The sequence below is a fragment of the Ostrea edulis genome, chromosome 3 (genome assembly GCF_947568905.1).
Source record: "Ostrea edulis chromosome 3, xbOstEdul1.1, whole genome shotgun sequence".
Classification (NCBI taxonomy): Eukaryota; Metazoa; Mollusca; class Bivalvia; order Ostreida; family Ostreidae; genus Ostrea; species Ostrea edulis.
In genome coordinates this window covers 64,950,499-64,977,154 of record NC_079166.1, presented here as the reverse complement: position 1 = coordinate 64,977,154, position 26,656 = coordinate 64,950,499, and the positions used below count along the sequence as shown (strand labels likewise).

Below are 26,656 nucleotides of genomic sequence, written 5' to 3'. Positions count from 1 at the left end.
ACGAGTCAAATTTCATCTGTAAAATATCAATATAACGAAATCTACCAAATATCAGGTCATAATCAAAATCATACCGAAAATGTTTAGAAAATCATGACGGACGAAGAGGTGTAACACTAAATACCCTGACCATTTTATCATTGGTGCATATTAACAAATCTAAAGACATATTTGCAATTATTAAACGAAGTGTTTCGCCTTTTGACTATGAAGACCGTCTCCCTCTCCACGCACTTTCTTAGCGTCTTGTGCAAATGCGAAATTTCAGGCCCATTAAGAAGCAGTTAGTTATAACTAAACTTCGTTTTATTCAACAAATTTTCCATTATTTTTCCATCATAAGGCAATATCCTTGAATTCGTTAAGACTGTTGTTTATCAGCGGGTTTTACTGCAGTCCTCACTCACCTTATCACGTCAGCACGTTACCAATTTTGATGCACCAGATACGCATTTCGACAACAATGTCTCTTCAATGATGGTCATCCGAAATTTTTAAAATCCGAAATAACAGTAAACTTGTAGGCCCTAAGAGCTATTCTAGGGACAAACAGAGTGCCAAATAAGGGGAGTCAAATTCGTCTAAGGATAAGAGCTATGCATGAGGGAGATAATCCTTAATTTTGAAATGAATTTCTAAATTTTATCACAGCAATAATTAAGTATACATCCGTATTTTCAAGCTAGTAACGAAGTACTTAGCTACTGGGCTGTAGAAACCCTCAGGCACTAACAGTCCACCAGCAGAGGCCTCGACCCAGGGGTCATAATCTAAAACTTATACGGTACCAATTTTGATGCACCAGATGAGTATTTCGACAAGTAATGCCTCTTCAGTGATGCTCAACCGAAAAAGTGAAGTCAAATTCGTCTAAGGATAAGAGCTATGCATGAGGGAGATAATCCTTAATTTTGAAATGAATTTCTAAATTTTATCACAGCAATTTAATATACATCCGTATTTTCAAGCTAGTAACTAAGTACTTTGCTACTGGACTGTAGAGACCTCGGGGACTAAAACTCCACCAGCAAGAGGCCTCGAGCCAGGGGTTATAATGTAAAACTTATACGGTACCAATTTTGATGCACTAAATGCGCATTTCGACAAATAATGTCTCTTCAGTGATGCTCAACCGACATTTGTGGAATCCAAAATAACAAAGTAATCCATTTCATTTGAAATGAATTATAGGAGTTATGAGATTGATCACTGTTCATTATCTTCGCCTTTCATGAACATGCGTGTACTGATGTAGCAATTGTGACGTCATATTTAAATGATTTTTACTTAATTTTTAAAAGAAAGTTAACTTGTATATCTACTTGTATTCTATCAGTTGATACCAAACATACAGTACTCATTCTCCGCTTAACGAAAAAATACAAGCAGAAGAAATTATTGCATATTTTCTGACATTCCTGGATCAAACTGGTTTCTTGGAATTCTGAGTTCCAATCTAAAACAATTCATATTGACAACTAGTTTGCTTTATTAAATTCAAATCATTGTAATTAACAAACACACTCTCTTTAACAGGATATATTACATCATTACATCAATCCTCTGGGTTCCCTGGGGAACATAGAGCCGCATTAACAGGATAGACAAGAAATATCAGTAGAAATAATGCCATTAAGTTTTACTTTCTCCAGTGCTCACATTCACATATATGGCTGAAATATATCTTCCCTAAATAAAGCAAACAAACCTCAGTAATGTTGTTTTCATCATCAAAGAAAAATATTTCGCATACAAAATTATCCAGAAAATGATGTACATATTGACACATCAAAATACACAAGCAAATTTATGAACATTGTATAGGCTACAACATGTACATGCATCTAAAATACATTTAAACATCAGTGTGTAACCAGTACCTGTCAATAAACTAATCCAAAACAAGAAGGCTCCATTAAACGAGTCATATTTTTCTATGCATGATTTGATATTTAGTCAAAAGAAACAGTTCTCTGATTCCCAAACGCCCAATTTTGCATTTGCCTTCTAGATCCATACAGAGATGCAGAGATTTGGCGCAAGTTCTCCGTCAAATCTGTTCTATTTCCTTTCGACATATTTCGCACCGCGAATGCCAGTAGACCCGCATCAAACAAAGCTGTCAGTGGTCCTATGATAGCACCAAGAATGGTTATCCCTCTGGCAGACACCTTCAACACGCCTATAGGGATCATTGCCAGCCCTTTAACGGTTCGCAATATTCCTGGAAAGCACTGAATACCTGTAAAATCAGATGCCTGGATATTCTGATTGACTTTAAATTCCGCCGTTTCTTCTTCGAGCCTCTTCACCTCCTTTGTTAACTGTTCCATAGAACTCTGCAACCGCTCAAATCGTTCCTGGTAACAATTTTGGTGGCGCTTTAATGTGTCCACTGTGCCTTTGTTAAGAACACTTTCAGTGATCTTGGCTCCCGCAGCAACCGTTCCTCCAGAAACTGCCAACGCTCCTCCCCCTACAGTCAGTAAAGTGGAAAGCCCACCTGTAGCAGGAGCGAGTGCTATTCCAATCCCAGCGAGAACAGCACCTACTAATCCAGCGCTGGAACCAGATATAGTAGCGATGTTCACATTTTTGCGGCGACCCTCAATTTCACATATCACCGCATCACATTTGCTTTGTAAAATTTTATTACATAAAAGCCATTGCTCTACAGCTACACATGTCAAATCCAGCAAGGTATCCATTTTTCTGATATTTCGAATCAGTTTGCAATCTGTGGAAAAAAAATGAGTCATTTACCGTTGAATTCTTTGAGAATTAGAATAGCAACATAATTTTTGAAAGTTTGTTAAAAATAATTAATGTTTTAGAAACATGCTCCCCCATGTGGCAATAGTGAAAAGGATCAACATTTGCTTCTCAAGACATTGAGTTGGCACAATATTATGTCCAGTTTGATCTTTAACCTTATCATCTCTAAAATTATACGGGTCATCTACTCCTTAAGTAGAAACAGTGAACTAAGTTTAATATCTGTCAAACAAAGCCTTCGCAACAAATTGGGCAGAAAATATATTTTACTATGTCCAGTTTGATTGATTGATTCTATTTTGCTTAACGTCTCGCTCGAAAATATTTCACTCATATGTGTCCAGTTTGAGAGTTAAACATTGGCCTTATGCCAGTACAGGTCATCTTCTAGGGGCAACCACTATACCAAATTTTGTAACTGTCAAGGGTTTTTTAGATATGGACCAGATAATAGCCTGTGTCCAAAACAGTTTGACCATTGATATTAGATTCAATCAATAGTAGTCTCCTACTCCTATGTAGTACTAGAGAACCAAGTTTGATGTCGGTCAAGCAAAGGTTTACCCAGAAATTAAGCAGATAATATCTTAACTTGTAACATATATTCAATAGGGGGAATAAGTCAGTGAACCAAGGTTTACGTCTGTCAACCAAATGATTTTATAGTGTCAATATTGACCTTTGACATTGTGATCTCAAGATCGAAACATTTCATCTTCTCTTTAAGTAGAACCTGTGGAGCAAGATCGATGGCGGTCAAGTAAATCAATCTTAAGCAGACAATATCATTCTATATCCAGGTTGACCCTTGACCTTTGATCTTGTGACCTAAAAGTCAAGAGGGCTCATTTTACTTCTAAAAACAACCTGTGTTCCAAGTTTGGTAACTGTCCAACAATCATTGCTTTAGATATCAAGAAGACAATATTGAATTAAGTCCAGTTTGACCTTTGACTTTGTGAACTCTAAATCGACACAAACCATCTACTACTTTAAGTAAAATCAGTGTATCAAGTGTGATATCTGTCAAGCAAATAATTCTCAAGATACTTAGCGGATAATATCTTACTATGTTTAGTTTGAACCTTGGCTTTTGACCTAGTGACCAGAAAATCAATAGGGGCATCTGTTTTTTAAGTGATGCCAATGTAACGAGTTTAGTAGTGCTCTATAGATTTTGTATGGACACGACTTGCTCTACATAAAAGGCTGGGCTTTGACCTTTGCCTTGTCACCGGAAAATGATTGGGGTCATCTCCTTTCTAAGGAAAACCACTGTACCAAGTCTGGTAACTGTCAAGCAAAGCATATTTTAGATACTAAGCTGACAAGACTGACCTACAGGTGTAAACGTGAAAACAATATGTCCCCTCTTTTTCAAAGAGGGGCATAAGTAAAGTAAAATATTTCGAAAATGTTATTAATTTATTTACCCTGCTGTGTATGATATTTTGTTGAGTCCGCCTGCCTGCTAGGTACAATTGGGATATCCACTACGCAATTACAACAAGCCATTTTTGGAACGATTCTGTGAAACTGTTTAGTTCCCGTCTGCAACAGAGAGATGTAGTGCGTTTTGCTCTTGGGACACTTCATATCAAATCTTGTAGTTTTGGTACGAGTCTTCTTGAGGGTCCTAAGCTTGGAGTACTCTGTCCAGAAACTCTCTGTTGAGGTTTTTGAGTCAGAAACACGCAGCACGTATATGTTTGTTTGGAAATACGTGCATGCAACCCATAACAAGAAGTCGTCTGATGGCAAGTCATCCTCAATTCTTTCAATCATAAATTTGGCCAGCCTTTCGTAGTCGTGCTCATCTTCTGTCCATTTTCCTACAATAGCTTTATAAGCATGCTTTATATTTTCTCCAAATACCGGTAGATAAGTTCGTATGTTCATTAAAATTTCATTACACAGTTCTTTCAGTATGAAAGCATCATGCTGTTCAGTTCCAAATATTTCCTTGCTTAAACATCGGATCAGAGATTGTTCATAAAACTGAACGGAATCTAATGTTCTTCCTTTCATATCTTCTCTTTGCATTGCTATACGCATTGGAGAATATGGAGAGCATGCTGGGAAATCCCGGATTTCTATTGTAAACATCTCGTTACTCGGATCAATAGAGAAGAATGTGACCAATGGGTGGTGGCGTTGCTTTTGGTCCACATACTGCAATAACTGGCTCTCCATCTCTGCTACAAACAAATGACCAGTTGTAACACACACTGTACTTATGTATGTATTTGTAATATAAGACGTTTGTAGTATATTAAAGAATCATAGCTTGTCACGTTTGATAGGTGATAAAGTGCACCGCTAGGGTAGATGATACGCCCGTCTACAACTACATGACAATGATGTATATCTATGTTGGCATGCTGAAGTAGAAAGATGTGACCCTATCAACTGCAATTCCAAAAAGAGGCCACATGTACAGTAACTGATTTTTGGTTCACAACATACTCCCCAAATATGCATCAACTGATCAAGTTCGATAGTCCTATGTCACAGCGTGCAAGATATAATCCGCACACGAATCAAAAATGTATAGCCATGAAAATCCACGAAGCCGCACTGACCTATATTTGGGTGCCTTTACATGTTCAAGTTACATTGGCCTAGGGCTCTCGGTGTGTAAGATATAGTATGATCGATATGATCCGCACATGATTTTAATATGTATAGACATGAAATTCCAAAATGAAGTCATAGCGACTGACTTTTGGTTCACAGCACACCTTCCGTATTATTTGCATCAGCTAAACAAGTCACAGTGTAATACCGTTTGAGTATGTTTAACATAAAATTCAAGGAGGCAAAGTGACTTATCTTTTCGTCGCGACACCCCCAGATACATCAACTGTTTGATAGTCTTAGGCCTCGAAGTGTGAAAGATATAATCCAGACACAAGTTACATATGTATATACATTTATAAAGTTCCAAAATGCGACCACAATGACCTATTTTTAGTTTGCGACACACCTTCCTCCTAGGCTCCTATGATGCATCAACTGACCCAAATGTTATAGTCCTATGCCTCACAGTATGAAGGATATGACCCGGACACGTAAACTCTAACAGACGGACTAAAAAGCCTATATTATAATAAGGACGTCAAAAGACAAACATATAAAAATCGAGTAATAAAAAAATCAAGTATGTCATCATACCCTAGTACAGATCTTCGCTTTTTTCATATAAATGTCTATACTTCATCATTATGGAAAAAAACTAAAAGTTTAAGAATTTCGAATTTAGCAATTTTCTGTCGTTTAATGGTCGAATAAAATTGGAGCGATAATTATTCCCACAGTACTCAGAGAGGGACGCGATGTAACAGTCACATGGATGTACAACTTACTTTGGTGATCTCGAAGTAAGGAGAGTGGCGGCGGAAGTTGACAATTGCAACCACGGAGCGGTGTAATCCGGTCAAGTGAACCATTAAGTCGGTTGTGAAATAGAGTGATATAGAATCTGCAGTCTTTATTTCTGTTCAGCTGCTTTGTTTTAGAACTAGCTGGTTCAAATCTGGTCCAGAAGAAACCCTGGGAGGAATTCATCAGGTTTGGCTGCGCAGTACCATGGTAAACATATATAGGAACAGTTAGCCAATCCGAAATTCTTTGCATCTTTTTATCCATATCATCTCTCTCATTTCCTAAAGCATCCTGAAGACCGCTATAAGAAAATATTTACTTTGCATAATGAAACAAAATTGGGAAAGGCTGTTGATATCACGTAAAGACAAGAGGTACGTTCATACTGCAAATCCCACCCGTCCAATACATTTAGCAGTGCAGAAATAGTCAGAAAACGATTAACATCTAAATATACCATTGCCATCCAAATATGACTCTGACAGTGGAAGATTATGTGAAAAGCAACTTTGAATAAAAGGATTTCATGCATGCCTATACATTTCATACATACATTTCCTGCATGTGCAGTACAATATATAGATCACTTTATTTGTATATTTTTACTCATGTAGAAACCCCGCCAGTTGTAGGTGAAGTGTCATTTTAAACTTATCCACGTCGCTCAGGGCTCTAACATTGAGGATCCTTTACCATGCCAACGCGTATCGCGTATCTCTATTAATATTGATATTCCTATCTCTGTTAGTATTGATAAATATATCTCTATTAGTATTGATAATTATATCTCTATTAGTATTGAAAATTATATCTCTATTAGTATTGATAATTATATCTCTATTAGTATTGATAAATATAACTCTATTAGTATTGATAATTATATCTCTATTAGTATTGAAAAACCTATCTCTATTAGCATTGATAATTATATCTCTATTAGTATTGATGATTATATCTCTGTTAGTATTGATAATTATATCTCAATTAATATCGATAATTATAATTCTATTAGTATTGATAATTATATCTCTATTAGTATCGATAATTATATCTCTATTAGTATTGATAATTATATCTCTATTAGTATTGATAATCATATCTTTATTAGTATTGGTTATTATATCTCTATTAGTATTGATAATTATTTCTTTATTAGTATTGATAATTATATCTTTATTAGTATGGATAATTATATCTCTATTAGTATTGATAATTCTATCTCTATTAGTATTGATAATTATATCTTTATTAGTATTGGTTATTATATCTCTATTAGTATTGGTTATTATATCTCTATTAGTATTGATAATTATATCTCTATTAGTATGATAATTATATCTTTATTAGTAATCGATAATTCTATCTCTATTAGTATTGATAATTATATCTTTATTAGTATGGATAATTATATCTTTATTAGTATTGGTTATTATATCTCTATTAGTATTGATAATTATATCTCTATTAGTATTGATAATTGTATCCCTATTAGCATTGCTAATTATATCTCTATTAGTATTGATGATCTCAGTACTCTTTGTATCCTTCCCAAAAGGTACAGACAGACAAACAGAGAGAAATAATACAGCGTATCATAATGCAATAGGTATGTCTATGGTGGTGGAATATGTGTAACAATTTTCAATTTTTGATTATCGTAACTTTTGCAGTACTGTTTCTACCTTGCTTGGTGCCTACAAGTGACCTTTGACCTTGTGAAACAATAGGCTTCTTTCTTTAATCACTTAAAACATGCGCACCAAGTTAGATGATTATAGCGTTGTACCTGACACACAAGGTGCTGACAAACACAGTACATGCACAAAATCATACTACTCCCTGCCATATAAAAATGGTTTATTTGACATATCTCACTTGTTATTTGGCTGTCCCTAGTTCATTCATATGGCCGCCATCAGATAAATATTTTCCCTATTGCAGCATTAGGGGACTTCAGTACAAAATAGAATTGTATTCAATGTATAATTCGTTCGTACTGTATTACGGAGTCCATTGTATTGTGGCATTGTAAGGTAGATCGTTACACCAAAACTTTATTAATGAATGAAGAAATAGAAATGAAATGACCGAATTTCATATATACACTGTATAGCTATCTTTTTCTTTCTGTTTTTTTTTTTTGTTTGTTTTTTTTTTTTTTTTTTTTTTTTGATTTCATTTGAACCAAACCCCGAGGAAAAGTACTGATCCCGATTAAAATTGATAGAATATATCCTAATACTAAATTTATTAAATTGCTACTAATTTGATGCATATGTTATCAAAACATTGGTTTGCTTAATAAAGTCATTTAATTTGTAAACCATATTACAAGATGGAAATGTAGTTTTATTAGTAGTAGTTTTATTAGTTAAATGTAGTCTTATTAAAGGGGCATTAGCTGTGAAAGTGATGGCAACCTTTTTTCTCAAAATCTCGAAATCGCACAGCAATATATCTTAATGACTAATAAAACCTTTATTTTGTACAAAAACAAGAGAAACCTAATAAAAATACGTTAGATAACCCCTTTCAATACAAAGAAAAAGATGAAGCAGAATTCTTGTCTTGCAAGACAATATTCATTTCCTCACCAAAATCACATATTCACGTACCTGCTTTGAGGTTAAAAAGTGTTAGAAATAATTAAATATCGGTGTTATTACTTAAATATATGATAAAGAGCAATTTCCATTGAATTCATTTTTTGTGACAAAATGGCAGCTAATGCCCCTTTGAAATGTTATCATCATTCCGGTCAGGTTTGATTCATATTTCTAAAATCACATTATTTCTGAATGTTTGTCAATTCAATTTCTTTTTTTAAATTATATTTATCTAATATATTTTAGGATTTACATGTTTCTTCAAGAGTTTAGTCATACATTTAAAATATGTATATTATAATTCTCATAAGATTTTAATCTTCTATGCATGTTACACAAGATCTTCATATCATGCATACCATCACAACGAAATTTGAACTCTAAAACAAAACATCGTTTTTATAACGACTTCATATGAGATGTTTTACGAGCAATTGAATAATGGACTAGCGATCCACCTTCAGATCCACCTTCACTTTCTTTGGAAATACACGATCGTAGTATTAATTTTTGTAAACATAGATGCCAATGTGATATGCGTAACTTTATTCTGTTTGCCTTTCAAAGTTTTCATCAGAAGTAAGAACAACTTCAGGTGTCCCAACTGCACAGATGCATAATTATAATGATTTGCACATATACATGTAGTTTTCAATTGAAATTTGTCTCCTTTTTATTTGAAAAACAAATAGTGCTAAACATTTTTAATGAATTAATAATGTTTTTGTTGAGAAAGTTTAAACTTTCAAATGATTTTCAAATTGCATTAACTTAACCGATCACATTAGCACAGGAGCTTGCTCCTGTTAAAAAAAGAGGTCCATGGACATCATCACTCACCTGATTTATCTTGGACCTGCTGTTGTTCAGATATTGGTTTTTAAAGGATTTTTTTGCAATTTCTATTCCCATGAAAAAGTTTGATCCTATATTGTGACCCCACCCTTGCCTTAATATGGCCATGACATAAACATAATACAAGGTCACAAGGTAAAAAATCAACGTAAGAAATTAAGGTCTTGCCATATCAAGGAATCTTATACAAAATATGAAAGCCCTACATTTAATAGTTCAAGAGACATTGCCTATATAAAATTTGCTAAAAATAAGTCAAAATCCAAGGTGAAGATTACACCAGTTCAAAAACTTTTGAACCAAAACAAAGGTCCTTTCACACAGAATGCATGCATCAAAACCATAGATATATCACTCCCCATTCAAAGCTATGTTAAAGGTTACAGTTTTGACATTTGAGCCAAACTCCAAAGCCAAGATCATAAGGTATAAAATAATGGCATGAAATTAAATGCCTTGCCATAAGGAATATAGATATGCAAAATATGAAAGTCATTGCTTGAACAGTTCATGAGATATTGTCTAGCTTCAGTTTTCTTAAATGTAAACAGACAGGACGAAAAACAACAGCGCCTGACTTAGTCAATTTAGAAATGTTTGTATTCTAATATGATTTAATGTGTTCCTTCCCATATTGTAAAGATTTTTGAATTAATGTCCTGTATACATGACCCCACCCTACATCTGGGGGCCCTGAATTGAACAAACACCCGGACTTGCATAACCTGCGAATGCTTGCATATCAAATATGAGTAATCATGACACTGTTGTTCTTGAGAAAAAGATTTTTATAGATTTATCCTATATATATCCAAGTAATACTTTGATCCCATATAGTGGTCCCATCCTACCCCAAGGGATAATTTAAACAAACTTAAATCTACATTATGTCAGGAAACGTTCCCATAATTCGCCGAATCACCACCTCAGATCTTTAAAACAGTCCATACTAAGTCATGTAAAAATTATCCCTCATGCACATCACAAATCCCTTCTCAAAACGTTTTATTTAATGTAACCCAAAGAAAGTAACACCACTGTGCCGTGAAACGAAATAATATAATTAAAATCAGATCCTAACACTACAATAGGATCTAGCATAACTCCATAGAGAGTTAAGTTCGCATGACCTTTCGCTGGGATTAATCAATAGGCGGCTCCCGTCAATAACAAGAAGTTGCAATAATGTAAAACGTATACGGTACCAGTTTAGATGCACCAGATGCACATTTCGACAAATAATGTCTCTTTAGTGATGCTCAACCGAAAGTTTTGAAATCCGAAATACCAATGAACTTGTAAGAGCTGTTTTAGGGGAAAACAGAGTGCCAAAAAGGTGGAGTCAAATTCTTCTAAGGATAAGAGCTATGCATGAGGGAGATAATCCTTAATTTTGAAGTAATCTCTCTCTCAATAACTTATCCCACACTATAAAATTGTATATTCTCACATAATTAACAGGGGATGCTTACTCCTCCTAGGCACCTGATCCCACCTCTGGTGTGTCCAGGGGTCCGTGTTTGCCCAACTATCTATTTTGTATTGCTTATAGGAGTTATGAGATTGATCACTGTTCGTTATCTTCACCTTGCATAAGGAATTTTAAACTTTCGCAATAATGCCAAATCTATTCCATTCATACAAACAACAAAACGTACGATATAAAATACACCCAAATTAAATTAATTGTAAATTGCAATTTATGTATGAATGGGGATGGAAACGATTTGAATAGTTGTCAAGATGGTTTACTTTAATTAACGCGAGGAATATAACGCTAGTCGACGTAAACGGTGCATTGTGACGTCGCATCTAGCTGCGGTGTATTTTCTTTCATATCAATAGTCTCGTTCAACCAGAGACTCGGCTGTCTCCGCAAATATCCGGCTAAGTAGACAATGGGTGCGCAACTTCTATTCGATTCTCGATACCGGAGCGTCTCCAATCCTAAGATGACTACTATGTGTAGTATTTGTTCTCCGCCATGGGCCCGGTATTAACTTTAGTTTATTCAATGAAAGATATTCAGTCTACACCATAATTATACGAGACATTAAAAATGATATACATTACATCAGCAGTTTTTAAAACTTATTTTTCAAGGAATGAAATTACAATTTGATATTAGACGATAAACTCTAGCTTGGGTCAGCTACATTTTTGTATGCGTAAATTGTTCGGGACCACATTATATAAGTGAACATGTCACAAATCTAAATTCATTCATTCAATACCTTGCAAAGTATTCATTTTCATCCCCATACAGCTCTTTAGCCATGGCCTTAGCTATGGTACCGTCTCCGCCATTTATTTGATCAATGCGTCGTTCCTCTGCTCCAAGTCGAGTGATCGCCACTTGAATATCATCGGTCGGAAGAAGGTGATCAATTCGCTGAGGCCAAAGGGTCCTTGCTTGTGGGATGTGATTCAGATGCGTGTGGTTTTGGTGGTTCCCCTTTGCTGGACAACAAGGATTTTTCACTGAGGACAGATAGAAATTCAAATTAACTTAAAAACGTAATTCATCCTTGACCTATGGCATTGTTTGAGAGATGTTAATTGTAAGTATATTAAAAATGTTCTGAATTTCTGAATTTGTTCATGACAAAGCTTAGAATCGTTCACAAAGCATGTGACACACTTATGTCAACGTACATGTAACCTTTCTATTAAATACGACGCTTGAAAGATTTCATCGAATACTTACACACCGCCTTGTGAACATTTTCTTTGATCATTCCGATATGACCTTGAGTTTCTGGCTTTTTCTGGCAACAGGAACATTCACCAGGTGTCGTTACATACGGAATATAATGTCCCTCCTTTGTCTGTTTCCGTAATATGATCGGCGAGTCAAAGCAACTGGCGTATGTGCAAGCAACTGACATGTACGTGTCCCAGTCGCCTCTCCCCGTTTTATCAATCACAATATCGACGTTGAAAACAGACGACAAAGCGTACAGTTCTCCCTCCCCAGGGGGTTTCAATTGCTGTCTGGAATTCTTGATATGAATTTTCAAAAGTTTCTCCTTTTCGTCTCTATCAGTCTCGTCATTAACTGTGTTGTTTGCATACTTGGAAAATAATTCCAAATTGTCCTGCTCAAGTTCAAAATTACAAATAATATTCAAAATGCGGTTATGATGTTCTTCTGTCCCATAAAACTCCAAACTTAGTCGACGATATAAATCTTTGACATCATCTTTTGCACCGTATGTAACGTTTCCATCAAATAGCGTTGAAAAGTTGTTTGTAAATCGCAGACCAAAGCAGTTTCTGTGTGTTTTATTTCTCAGAGTCCCTGGGCAAGTCTCAAGGTCGATAGCGCGATCTTTTAAATCAACCTTAACGAATTCTGCACAACCATCTTGCTTCTCAACCATGAGGATACATAATGGTTCCGCATCCATGCACTGCCTGATGGCTGGAGCGAAAATATATCCCTTAAAACCATCTATATCATCTCCTTGAGATCGGTCGAAATGAATAATACAAATAGATTTCTGCAGTAACTCTGCAGCGGCAAATATTTCCCGAGGTGATGGATTTCTTTTCCTTTTTTTCAACAATTCCAGTTCGCTGTGCAAGCAATCTTTTGGGGATTGCGTTCCATCGCAGCTCAAGAATTGAGGCAGGAACAGATGAAAATACAAGGAATTGTCTTCTTCAAGTCTGAATAAGTCATTTCGCATTTGCATTGCAGCTTTATAAGAGGGTGACCCATCCTTGGATTTTATTACAGAGTGGAGAATGTAATAAAATGAATTTTTGTCATCGGAAAATCTAGTTAATTTGAAACCGTTTCGTTCAAGGATTTTATCAGCTACTCCCATGATGCTTGTACGAGTATCAAAAACAACCTAAAAGTTTTCAAAACAGAAATATTTTTAAACAAATCAATATGAAAAGGAAATGCTTCATTGCGTTGGACCTTCATTAAAAGTACCCTTACGTGAAGCGTTGCAATTCATACCCTCATGTATTTTCCAAACAGATACTTATTTTTTTATATTCACATTCTACTTTTATGCACTTCTCTCGGGATTCCCGGGCGTTGAAGTAAACCTACTATATTTATCAAAATTCATACGCACATTGTTCACATGTGGAAATGGGTATCATTACAGTCGGCAAAGACATTTAAGGCAAGAACATTGGAAATGTAAATATTGATTCCGCACACTGGGTACATGTACATGTATCCAATATGTACTGAGCAGGCTGATCGATCCGATACATACATGTTTAGTCTTACAGAGCAAAGGAAAACATTAGGTTTAGGACCTACAGTCACCAAAGCATTATTAAAACAAGAGGCCCATGGGCCACATCGCTCACCTGAGTCACCTTGGTCCATATCAGAAGACTTTCCATATCTATTTGCATGTAAAACCGTAGTCCCTATTATGGATCCAACCTACCCCTGGAGGCCATGGTTTTTGCAAACTTGAATCTACACTATGTCAGAAAGCTTTCATGTAAATGTGAACTTCTTTGGCCCAATGGTTCTTGAGAAGAAGATTTTTAAAGATGTTTCCTATATATTTGTATGTAAAACTTTGATCCCCCTTGTGGCCCCATCATACCCCCAGGGACCATGATTTGACTAAACTTGAAGCTGCACTTTGTCAGAAAGCTTTCATGTAAATATCAGCTTTTCTGGCTCAGTGGTTCTTGAGAAGAAGATTTTTAAAGATTTTCCCTATATAATTGTATGTAAAACTTTGACCCCCTATTGTGGCCCCATCCTACTCCAGGGGGACCATGATTTGAACAAAGTTAACTCTGCACTATGTTAGGAAGCTTTCATGTAAATATCAGCTTTTCTGGCTCAGTGGTTCTTGGGAAGAAGATTTTTAAAGATTGTCCCTATATATTTGTATGTAAAACTTTGATCCCCTATTGTGGCCCCATCCGACCCCCGGGGGTCATGCTTTTAAGAAACCTGAATCTGCACTATATCAGGAAGCTTTCATATAAATCTCAGCTTTTCTGGCCCAGTGGTTCTTGAGAAGAAGATTTTTTAATGACCCTACTCTATTTTTTCCTTTTCTTGATTATCTCCCCTTGGATTTAGAATTCCCTTTACCTAAGGATGCTTTGTGCCAACTTTGGTTGAAATTGGCCCAGTGGTTTTTGAGAAGAAGTCAAAAATGTTAAAAGTTTACAGACGGAGAGACGGACGGACGGACAGACGGACGGACGCCGGAATACGGGTGATCAGAAAAGCTCACTTGAGCTTTTAGCTCAGGTGAGCTAACAAGATTACTAATTCACAATCATCATAACAGTGTTTTATTGTTAGGACTCCTTCTTTGGGAAGGAAATTCTCGAAGGGAAAGTCATCGTTGGAAACCCGCTGTTGATTGCGCTTCGTTCCTCTCTCCATCACCTGTGGGTTCATTCATTCCTACTCGCTCGTTATCATGAGTAAATATTTGAAAATATCGTCCAATCAAAGTAATCGTTATAGTAACGGAACTCCTGTTTTTTAAACGTAGCATTAACTTAACTTTGCTATCACAACAATTATATACATACCGAAATTGGGCTGAAAGCGTCTTGTTGATTGGACAAATTCGCTCAGGGTGTACAATGAACGCCCAATCAAATTGCCTCATTATTAATTCATGAGAACGAGCAAGTAGGAATGAATGAACCAACGGGTGATGGAGAGAGGAACGAAGCGTAATCAACCGTGGGTTTCCGAAGATGCAGGAACGTAAAGGTTAATGTAGCACGATTGAAAGCCGAAAGTCTCGAATAGCGATTTTTGCACGATTTCTCTCTTAATAGTAGATAGAATAGCATCGAACTTATTGTGATAACTGTTTGTGACCTATCAACAAAAATTATATTACTTTTTCTGGGAATTATATTACGAAGGTACTGAAGCATAGTTTTCGGCTACCCAAAAAGTGGTAAATGTAGTACGTTTTATAAATGCTGAAATCTGAACACAGTCGATGATCATGCGATCGACCTAAAGTCTGCGTTTTAGCATTAAAATGATAGCAGAATCTAATCATCCTGAGTTCAAGTTATTCAAGGTAACTCAAATAAATCGCAATTGCATATATGGTGCATTTATAGCGCAATTAATTGTGTCACCCAACACAGCACTTGTAATTATAAATGTACGCACGCGGCCAGGCAGAGCCGCTCTGAATAAAGAAAGAGTTCCACTTCACACGGAACTTCTAGTTGCATTATACATGTCTTTATATTCAATGTTCACATTCTAAAATAGTAAAATTATAATCATTTTCGTTTGAAGTCAACATTTTCAACAAAAATACAAAAACAAATTTATTTACATGAAAAGAATGATACAAATATGTAATAACATAAGTTAACGTCTACACAACAGCCATCAAAGTTCTTAGGACTTTGTGGAAATGTTTTGACAACCACTCTCGGTTTGATATGCACTAGATTTGAAAAGACATGTGCTAGAGTTTTTGGAGGCATTAGTTCAATCCAATTTGATATAAACTATAAATAGCGTGCTTCACTTTAAAATCACCTATCATTTTCAAACGAGTCATCATTTTAAACTTCAGTTTTTGAAACATACTTGTAATTGAATTAATCCAATTCTTTATTTTCATAAATGTACAGTCATTCACCGTACAGAGGAGATTAGAAAATACAAAATACTGCATATACAACATGCACAGGTACATATCTTAAAATCACTATGCATAAAGTGGAGAAAACTTAATTCAACAAATTAAACATTACGACAAGACCAAGTTTTATCCTGATGAGATTGTTAAAGCTACGTAAAGTCCACATTTTTCTTTGCAACAAATAGAAATTTACATAAACATTTAAGCAGTAGAAGACTTGTTGATGTAAATATATTGGGATTTTTGTTAAATTTTTCAGCCAATGAAATTTTTCTGGCAATTGTTTTATGTTCTATACACTCAAAAATGTAACGATATTCGTCTCCTATTTTGTTTTGATTACATAAATAACAGAAACGTCGACTTCTGGGAGTATTAATCCAACTTCCACATTCAATGGGTAGTTTGAAATTAATACATCTAAATTCAAATAAAGTTAGTGCGTATTTTCGAGGTAAAATAGTGATATAATTCTCGAGTATCACAGAATCTTTGAGAAGTCTATAATTCAAACATTTTGGAGAAATATGAATCTTACTCTTCCATCTCGCAATTGACTGATGGTATCTCAATTATCCTTGATGACAGTGAAGAATCTCTCAAAGAATCTTTTAAAACTTAAAAAAAATGGTTAGATTCCAAAAATATAGTGGAACCGGCTGCTTCTCTCTCTCTCTCTCTCTCTCTCTCTCTCTCTCTCTCTCTCTCTCTCTCTCTCTCAAATCCCACACACCTTCAGCTGATGTATTTGTCATTTTTTAATATAATATTAATGTATATTTGATACACCAATATATTTGATCTAAAGTAAACAAAAATTGTAAAATTGTATTACTTCTCCACTATTGATAAATTTTAAACCTTGGAGGTCGTTTATAAGCTAAATGATACATTTTAACGGATAATTTATCAGTGTTACCAGAGAAATTAAGTTTCGCCCAATACGCTATCATTGTTATCTTAGAATTATCACTAATTGAGGGTATGATCTATCTCCAATATTCCGCATACATCATTCCATTAATCTTATAATTCAATTATTATTTTAATGCTGTGTATTTATGCACACGCTGTGTAATTTAAAGTAGTCCTATGTAATATCGAAGAGAAACAACAAATTTTAACATTATCATTTCATCATCAAGACATTAAAGACTATTATTTTTTTTTAAAATCTTTTCTCATCAAAATGACACATTAATGTAAATGCACACTTTTGGGGTTACGTTATTTACTTTAGGGAATATAGTTCCTTTACTTTCAGACATTTAGGATTTTTATTCACAATTATGGCTCTTGAGTGAATAATCAATTTTAATCATTACTAATTACGGACAGACATAGTCAACTATCGTGTTACATGTACGCTGTTACGAGTTGAATTGATCAAACTAAGGACACTTCCTTGTTCATTAAAACAATATTACAACCACAATATAGGGCAGTTTTTATTATTCTGTGTTGGGGAAATAATCATAGAAACAAAAATGTAGTCTTGATTAATATCTATGCATGAATTAGATTACTTAAAACCCAGTATTTACAAGGGGCTGTGGAAATCGGCCAGTGTCTTTGACCGTGTTTCAGTTTGAGTTGCGACATTTATAAAAGGTACAAGTTTTTCAGCAGTTGAAAACTCGGTATGTTCGGTACGTTTGTAGAAGAATCCCAAGAAAAAGTTTATACTATTTATGTACATAAGTTACAAACAGCAACCTCTGCAAATTGTGTGTTTTATATGCAATCTAGAAAAAAAAAATTCTATATTTCGGCTTTCTGACGTACTACATTTATCGGATTTCTGGTCGTTTCGGCCTTTTTTCAGTTCGGCCCCAAGTTTTTTCGGCCGTTAGTAGTTTCGGCCTAATGTCGTTTCGGCCTAATGTCGTTTCGGCCTCACTTTTAAATACCTTTGTAATACCAATTAATAAATTAAGTCTTTTTTCTCATCTTACTTACTATATCAAAATTGATATTTCTGTAAAGGATATCAGCCAAAAACTGTCCATTATGTGAGAGAAAGAACTGCATGGTTGAGGCCCGTAGGGCCGAGATCAGCTCTTTCTCTCACAAAATGGACAGTTTGAGGTTTATATCCTACTTAAAACATTACATCTTTTGTTCTAAGAATGGACAGGCTCAGGTAAACCCATTGACAATGATAATTATGAATAAAGCTTTTTTTTTTAATAATCTGACAATATAACCAGTCTTGGGTAGAATTCTGTTTCTTTTGTTCACTTACTGGAGCCAGATTTTGATCTGGAAAGCATTGTGTTTTCGAATATTTGGATGAGAAAATAATTAACGCCAGCCAAAAGAACCCAATGCGCCCATCTCGTGAAATGAAATTATTCATGAAAGCGAAAATAATAATTCAGAATTATGATATGCTAATAAAGAAAACACCCCCCCCCCCCCCAAAAAAAAACGGCATTGTGAAGAAGTTTCGGAATGTGCCTCTGAATCCAGTGCAATTCAAATACAAGTATGGAATTTATATGTCTTTCAAATTTAAGTCTTAATGCGATATCATAATGGCCAATAGAATTTTAAAAAAAAATGTGAATCTTAAAGTTGAAGTAGAGAATTCTACTAAGGAGAAATTTAAAATTAAATTTGTATCTCCTTGACAAACGTATTGTCTTTCTCTTATTTTCAGCCTACCTGTAGACGTCTAATAAGTTATTGGGTTTATCTGGCACTGTCCAATAAGTTGACAATTACTGTCCATTCAGGGATTTTCCACCCTGTTGTAGGGGGCCGAATTCTGCTCCATCCCCAATGCAAAATAGTAGTATTTTATCCCAATTTGTCTACAAAATTTCCCAATTCAAGTCAAATAAAAAATTGTCTTGTTTTGCAATATTGTCATGGGGAAAGTGGAATGATTCAATATAATTCAGTAGCACTACCATCATACTTCATTTTATAAAACACTCCAGAAATATCGGCAACTGTTCGATAAATCCGAATTTCCTCCATTTTTTCTTTGATTATTGTGGCCCCACCCTACCCTTGGGGACCATGGTTTTGACAAACTTGAATTTACACTATATCAGGAAGCTTAAAATTTCATGTATATTTGAACTTTCTGGCCCAGTGGTTCTTGAGAAGATTTTTAAAGATCTTCCCTATATATTGCCATGTAAACCTTTGATCCCTTATTGTCGCCCTACCCTACCCCTGGGGGCCATGATTTTAACAAAATGTCAGAAAGCTTTCATGTAAATTTAAACTTTCTGGCCCAGAATGGCATCGACGACGTACTTTATTAGCCCAAGCATTTCACTTCAGATTCGTCAGTGGAGTAAACTTTTCCAACCCGTGTTCAACACCAGTGTTATGAAATACACGTGTGTTTTTTTAAAAATCGAGCAATTCGTGTAACTCGAGTGCAAATTGTTCAATCAAATGTGCCCATGTTGCATTGTTGTTCAAGTACCTCTTGACCAGAGTATAATTTAAACGCTTTATTTTATGTGTTATTTATTACCTAATTCAAACGCTTCAAAGACGTCTGTAGTTTCACGGGATATTGCTCAATTGTATTATCACCCTCTCAGGGGAATTGATGATGATTGCTAGTTTGATAAATATTTGAGTTAAACGTAAATACGACGGCGTATTCGTACCAATTTACCCAACAGAAAAAAATAAAAATAAATCGTTTCTACGATTTATTAAATCGTAGAAACGATTTCGAAAGTCGTTTCTACGATTTAGAAAGCGACAGTTTGTTTAGAGGAAAACTCGAAGAACATGTTCATGCTAAATTTATTTTGTTTCACGGAGGCAGTTTTTCTGAAATTCGGGGATACCCCTCCATTTTAACGCTAAAAATCATATTAATAGCTTATTGCTTGATTTAAACTCTAAATATTTTGGCTAATTTTGTCAATACACGTCTTTTAAACTTATTTTCAAAAATTATTGAATGAAGACATACGTTTCAATTGGTTTTATCATATATTTGAATAACTTAAAATTTATCGATCTTTCATGCAACACCTTTAGGGAAATTAACATGAGACGTGCAACACCTTCTTTGAAAACTTTAGGGGACGCCGTCTGCGCCCACCCCCTTAAATCTGCCACTGATACAAGACCCAGTTCTAAGGCGTCCATGCATATATACGGAAAAGGGACAGATTAAAGTGAAGAGTGTACAGCAGCAAAGGTCCAAATTATATTTGGCATATTGATGGAAATGATAAGTTGAAACCATTTGGTATAGCAATTCATTAGTGTATTGACGGTTTTTCGCGCCACGTCATATGGCTGGAAGCTGGAAAATCAAACAAGAGTCTGAGGGTAATTGTTAATTGCTTGCTAAGATACTATGAAGTTAATAAAAATCTTTGAAACTGAGCTGAGCTAAACACAGATGGAAGAGGATGGATGAGCTGGACGTGATATACAGTATTTCATTCTCCCTTACTTCGTTCGTCCGAATATGAATTAATCAAATGCTGATTATCAAAAAATAAGAAACTCATCAGGTATCAGTAGGATAGCGGCTCGCTAGAACTTCATTATTCTTTACAAACGTGAACATATCATACTTTTTCAACAAGAATTATGATTATAAAAAATAAAACAAAACATACATAGGTCTCATTAATTACTTAAGACAAGAGATTTTAACATATCATAACTCATATGTACATATTCACATATATAAACAAGTCTAAATCAACATTATGCATCTTCTTTCACACATTGTCCCAAAGAAGTTCAAGAAGAAGTTAAAAATGTTCTATTGTTAACGCACGATGACGGACGACGACCATTTGAAATATGTCACCCGAGACCTAAAAATCGTAGAAACGACTTTATAAATCGTTTCTACGATTTTCTAAATCGTTTCTACGATTTTCGAAATCATAGAAACGACTTTCTAAATCGTAGAAACGACTTTTTTAAATCGTTTCTACGATTTAATAAATCGTAGAAACGACTTTCTAAATCGTAGAAACGACTTTTTAAATCGTTTCTACGTTTTAATAAATCGTAGAAACGACTTTCTAAATCGTAGGAACGACTTTCTAAATCGTAGAAACGACTTTTAAAATCGTAGAAACGATTTAATAGATCGTAGAAAAGACTTTCTAAATCGTAGAAACGACTTTTTTAAATCGTTTCTACGATTTAATAAATCGTAGAAACGATTTATTTTTATTTTTTCTGCTAGGTAAATTGGCACGAATACGCCGTCGTACGTAAACATGTTTTCTGTTTGCAATGATTAAAGAACAGAATAAATTTCGAGACATGCTGCTAAAAATTGAAAGTTTATCTAATCATGTATTTCATTGGGGGGTGGGGGGGGGGTGGGGGTGGAATTATCGGACACTTGGTCTGACCAACAACTGATATTGATCGGACCAACACAAATATTACCGGACATTTGCCAATGTCCGACGGACCTTCGGAATCACTGAGATATATTTACTTTACAAAATGATTTTATTGGATATGAAAATATAACTTCCCAAGCCTGGTGTTTTTCCTACTGAGTGAACAAGTATATTGGCATAGATAGTATCACAGAGAGTTTCATGATGAACTAGATCATGATTTGAAAAATAATTTATATATGGTTAGGCTGTTTATGTCAAATTTCAAAGCAATACAATATGTAATTGAAGCTCCATGATTAAATCTAAATTTAATTCAACTGTAATTGAAAAAAAATCCATCTAGTATTCAAAAGTATAAATACACAATATCATTAGCCATGAATTGCAAGTAAAATGGGGAAAATGCTGTCTATTTTCTCTTCCTGACATTATTTGAAGAACCATCTGAGATTTGAAAGCTGGTGTTCCGTCAGTCCATGCATCATTGAAAAAATAGGTTTAAGTGTCATTTAACCCTGATGGCAATGAAAAACAAAATGTTATGATAAGAAAAACTTCTATGAATGAAGAGAAAATGTTCATCTTTTTATTGAAGCGTGTTTTAAGAAATATGTTGTAAAACTGTGAATTTCTAAAATTCCCAATTTGGACAAAATGGCGTTAAAATTCCCAATTCTAAAGGCCCAGGCCTCATTCCCAAAATGGTGTGGAATATCCCTGCCATTATTTTTAAGAACGGACAGTATTTATCCATTCTTAAAAATAAAGGACAGTAATTGTCAACTTATTGGACACCTACAGGTAACCTTTTCACTTCAAGTGGACTTTCTTGTATTTAAAAGTCTAAAAAGACAAAGGATTGCATAACAAAAATGTTTTAATTGTTGTGTAAACTGTTATATATATCTATGGTGTAAACAAGGAAGTCCACACCATCAAAGAAAATGATATGCCATTTACAGATTACATAAGCTTGTATTTTAAAAGCAACAAGATGTGTTTGTGGAACACAAATGCCTCCGATAATGGCCAATTCCGAAGATGGCCAAGGTCACAAGGGCAATTACCTTGGTACCAGTAGAAAGATCTTGTCAAAAGAAATGCTCATGTACAATATGAAAGCTTTAATATTTACCATTTAGAAGTTATGACCAATGTAAAAAAAAAAATAATAAAGTAGGTCAAATGTCAAGGTCAAAAGGTTCAATCCCAACGGAAAGATCTTGTAACAAGGAATATTCATGTGAAATATCAAAGCTATCTCTTACTGCCCCCCCCCCCCCTCCAATACAATCGTCTTGCATACCTATAAAGTCCAAAATAATTCAATATAAGCCCTTAGAAAAATACCCTCATTGGTTATTATAACAGAACTTATAATAACCAGTGAGGGTATTTTTTTTAAGGGCTTATTTTGAATTACATGGTTTTTTTTACTTTATGGGTATGCAAGACGTTGTTGACATGCATTAGAAATATTTTCGACAAAAATTAATTAAATCAACTCATGTAGCTTATTCGGAGTGGGGGAGGGTGTCCTGAACCCAAGCACCTGTGAGATCATCAAAGATGTGCATGTGGTAGATCTTAGGAATAAATAGGTTGATGCCTTCCTGGCAAGCAGTTAATTACATTAATGCGAAGGAGAGATGTGAAAAAAGGTGGGTTGTTTTTTGTTGTTTTTTTTTTTTTCGAAATTCCCGACTCAACCAAGTCATTTGAAAAGAAAAGACTACGTAAACTGTGGATCCATCATTTGCGTAATGACAAGTTGAGGTTCAAGACATTTGTATGAAGAAACGTTTACCGTCTGCCTGCTCTGCGACTTGACTGAATGTCTTCTTTTCTCAATAATAATAATATATGTGTGTATTATCTTCTACACATTGTGAGGACGTCCTCACTTAATAAGTTTGGTCGGCTAGAAAGGAGAAAGAGAGAGAGAGAGAGAGAGAGAGAGAGAGAGAGAGAGAGAGAGAGATCACATCGGTTATCATTGAATATTTCAAACCCTTATTTAGTATTACAAAATTCCACAGCAAATATTGTTGGGTATCCTACAGTCTGATTAAAATCAAACCTCTCACTTCGCTCGATATACGGATAGTCGCTGCGTGGGAGGACCTCCCACGCAGCGACTATCCGTATATCGAGCGAAGTGAAAGGTTTGATTTTAATCAGACTGACCTCCCACGCAGCGACTATCCGTATATCGAGCGAAGTGAGAGGTTTGATTTTAATCAGACTCCCACGCAGCGACTATCCGTATATCGAGCGAAGTGAGAGGTTTGATTTTAATCAGACAGGGTATCCTATGTCCATGAATTGAAAATTGAGGCACAGCTAATTGTGTGGTCAATCATTAATTTACAAAACCGAAGAATTGGACATACACTGTCCATGTACAACAATTTTATAACATATTTCCATGCGTAAAAGTGTGAACCCAGCTTCCCGGAAGGCCGTGACCGAATTTCAAGCATTGAAGCACGTGGACATTGTGCACATTACAATCAAAGTTTTAGTTCTCCAAGTCAATTTAGTATGGTTAAATAATTTTCCATGATACTTGACTCATCTAAATAATATGAATTTCTGATAGATAAAAAATAAATAATTCTGTTCATCAAGGTGAAAGATGGGATATAGCTTTGTAGCTAAATGCATTGTTTACTGACAGTTCAAAAAAAAAATTGTACACAGGGAAAGTCGATGAAAATGTTAATTTACAAAATAACCATACCCTGCGGTTTCACTGATTTGAAGCCGCTATTACTTCATCAAAATTTTTGGATTCAAGAATACCGCCGAATGGTTCATTTACATCATGTAAAACATTGAACTCCAGGTTTCAATATCATTTTTATACGATCTCCACGGGCGGATCCAGGAATTGCGGTTACGGGGGGGGGCTTTATGAGGCAGGGGGTCTGGGGGCCGCCTTGAGGCTCCCAGTGAGTCGAGAGCGAAGCCCTGGTGGGGGCCAAGGGGGCGAAGCCCCCGGAAGCTTCTGGAATTTACAGATTTTATAGGGTTTGAAATATGTCTCCTATTCATAGTCATTTGTACTATTTTCTATAATTTTTTATAAGGTAAAATTGATAAAAAGACGCAAATATTGAAGGTTTTTGGAAAAAATTAAGTTCTTCCAATAGAGTAATTCAAGAAATCAAAAGATTTTGCCATTTACTTCTCCGGCTGGGAAAGAAAGAAATTATTGCTTTTTTAATCGTTTATTACATTTTTTCTAAACAAGATACCATGATTTACCTTAAATTTGAAAATTTATGGGGGGGGGAGGACGCCGGCTGCCCCGCCCCCATAAATTCCGCCACTGATCTCACGGTGGGTATTAGGGACTAACTTTTTAGACAAGGCAGTCTTCTTGTGTATTCGAAATACACATACACCGTGCCACGCCGTGTCCACGGACCATTTTACACCGTGTGTTGGGGAATACTTGTGGTCTCTACTGTAGATTTTATTATCAACATTATTGTATTCACCTGTAAAATTACTAACTGAACCTAACATACACTAACTACGCAAATAACATATCAGTTTACAGGTACAGTACCTGGCCATGAGTCAAGATTGTTTATTTTTTCACTAAATATATTTCATTGAAAAAAATGCCTTTTTGAATAAGCTTAGTGTAGTATCACTTAAATTGTAGCTATATATATATATATATATATATATATATATATATATATATATATATACTAACAAAAATATACATGTTGTTTGTAGTTTCTTCACATGATTTCAAAGTGATTTTTAATATCTATAGGTTTTGCGGTGAAATCACATGTCAAATGCTAAATTGAAATTTTACGGCACAAATTTGTTAAGAAATCATTATATTTCGATGTTAAAAAGTTTGCCTTGATGATTTCAAAAACTATTCTTAATTATCATGGTATCACAATTTGCTAAGCATCATGGAAAAGAAAATTTGAACAATTTTGCATATATTTCACAATATTTTCTGACACTAGGCCTACCTCCAATTATTTCCTCATCATGCAAAATTTCCTCCTCATTAAAGTCTCAAAAGCTTACACTCTAACAGCTTCAATTCAACAAACAAAATGGCATAAATTCATTACACATCTATATTAACAAAAGCAACATCACATTGTCGGTATTTTGTCGCTTACGAAACTTGGGCATCTAAGGCCGAAACGACAAAAGGCCGAAACGACAATAGGCCGAAACGACAATAGGCCGAAAAAAACTTGAGGCCGAACGAACCTAGGGCCGAACTGTAAAAAGGCCGAAACAACTTGCATCGCATTTATCGCACACTGTGTTACGTGCAGTACGTTTCGGTTTCGGTGTAACCGGAAAAAATCACAAAATGTATGAGTGTGATGTACACTGATATTTATACTTGATATAATATGCTCGGCAATAATCTAGGGCCACGAAATCCGAGTCATAGGATCTAGGAGGTTATCTACGAGATTCTATATATAGACGTGTTGTTCATCGCTTGTTTTATTCTGCAGGCGTTTAATCTTACTATTCCTTTCAAACTTAAAATTCACAAATAGTTTATCACATTTGAAATAAACCATATACACAAAAATGTCAAGTCGGAAGTCATAGGAGTTCTGAGATTCTGTGGTTATTTATATTGGGGCTTGTTCCGAAAATGAAAGTACATACGTGTAAATAATTATCTATTTTGTTTACTTACCGCTGAATGTTACAATACTGGAGTCCTAGATAGGGAAGTTTACCCCTGTACACGTTGACATCTCTTAGAATCAGTTTATCAACATTGACAACAATGACGAACAAATTTTCTAAAAATAAAACCGGATGTATTAAACAAGGCCAGGTAATGCACTGACACAAGCTATATCCCAGGGTTATCGTTCTTTACACTCAGACGGACACCGACTACCAATTATTTTCCTATACATTCCTTTATAACATAAAAATTAATATAAAAAATTCCACCGCCTCAACTTACCTCAAATTTGGCACAGACTTAGAGCAATTCAAGTCCAAAAATATTTGTGAATCTCAG

The 26,656-nt window shown here is 35.1% G+C and overlaps 1 protein-coding gene across 2 annotated transcripts; it reads right to left on the bottom strand.

Moving 5' to 3' along the window:
* Positions 1-1,471: 1,471 nt before the first annotated feature.
* LOC130046558 (uncharacterized) lies at positions 1,472-26,486 on the bottom strand. 2 transcript variants are annotated; one of them, XM_056158561.1, is made up of 6 exons: positions 26,321-26,486; positions 12,328-13,480; positions 11,855-12,101; positions 6,141-6,460; positions 4,209-4,973; positions 1,472-2,737 (listed from the first exon to the last, which is right to left on the bottom strand). In XM_056158561.1, exons 2-6 carry the CDS (start codon positions 13,451-13,453, stop codon positions 1,953-1,955), a joined length of 3,243 nt encoding a protein of 1,080 aa, XP_056014536.1. In that variant the 5' UTR covers positions 13,454-13,480; positions 26,321-26,486; the 3' UTR covers positions 1,472-1,952. The 2 variants fall into 2 exon arrangements, with proteins under 2 accessions (XP_056014536.1, XP_056014537.1); XM_056158562.1 differs by having other exon boundaries at positions 4,209-4,970.
* Between the last annotated feature and the right edge of the window lie 170 nt (positions 26,487-26,656).

What these genes read in the sequence shown, in the direction of transcription:
- LOC130046558 (XM_056158561.1), bottom strand. Translation starts at nt 13,453, where the DNA reads ATGGGAGTAGCTGATAAAATCCTTGAACGAAACGGTTTCAAATTAACT. An exon ending in CTTACTTCGAGATCACCAAA is followed by an intron (nt 4,974 to 6,140) that starts GTAAGTTGTACA and finishes ATTTGTTTGTAG; the next exon opens with CAGAGATGGAGAGCCAGTTA. An exon ending in AAAATATCATACACAGCAGG is followed by an intron (nt 2,738 to 4,208) that starts GTAAATAAATTA and finishes TTTTTTCCACAG; the next exon opens with ATTGCAAACTGATTCGAAAT.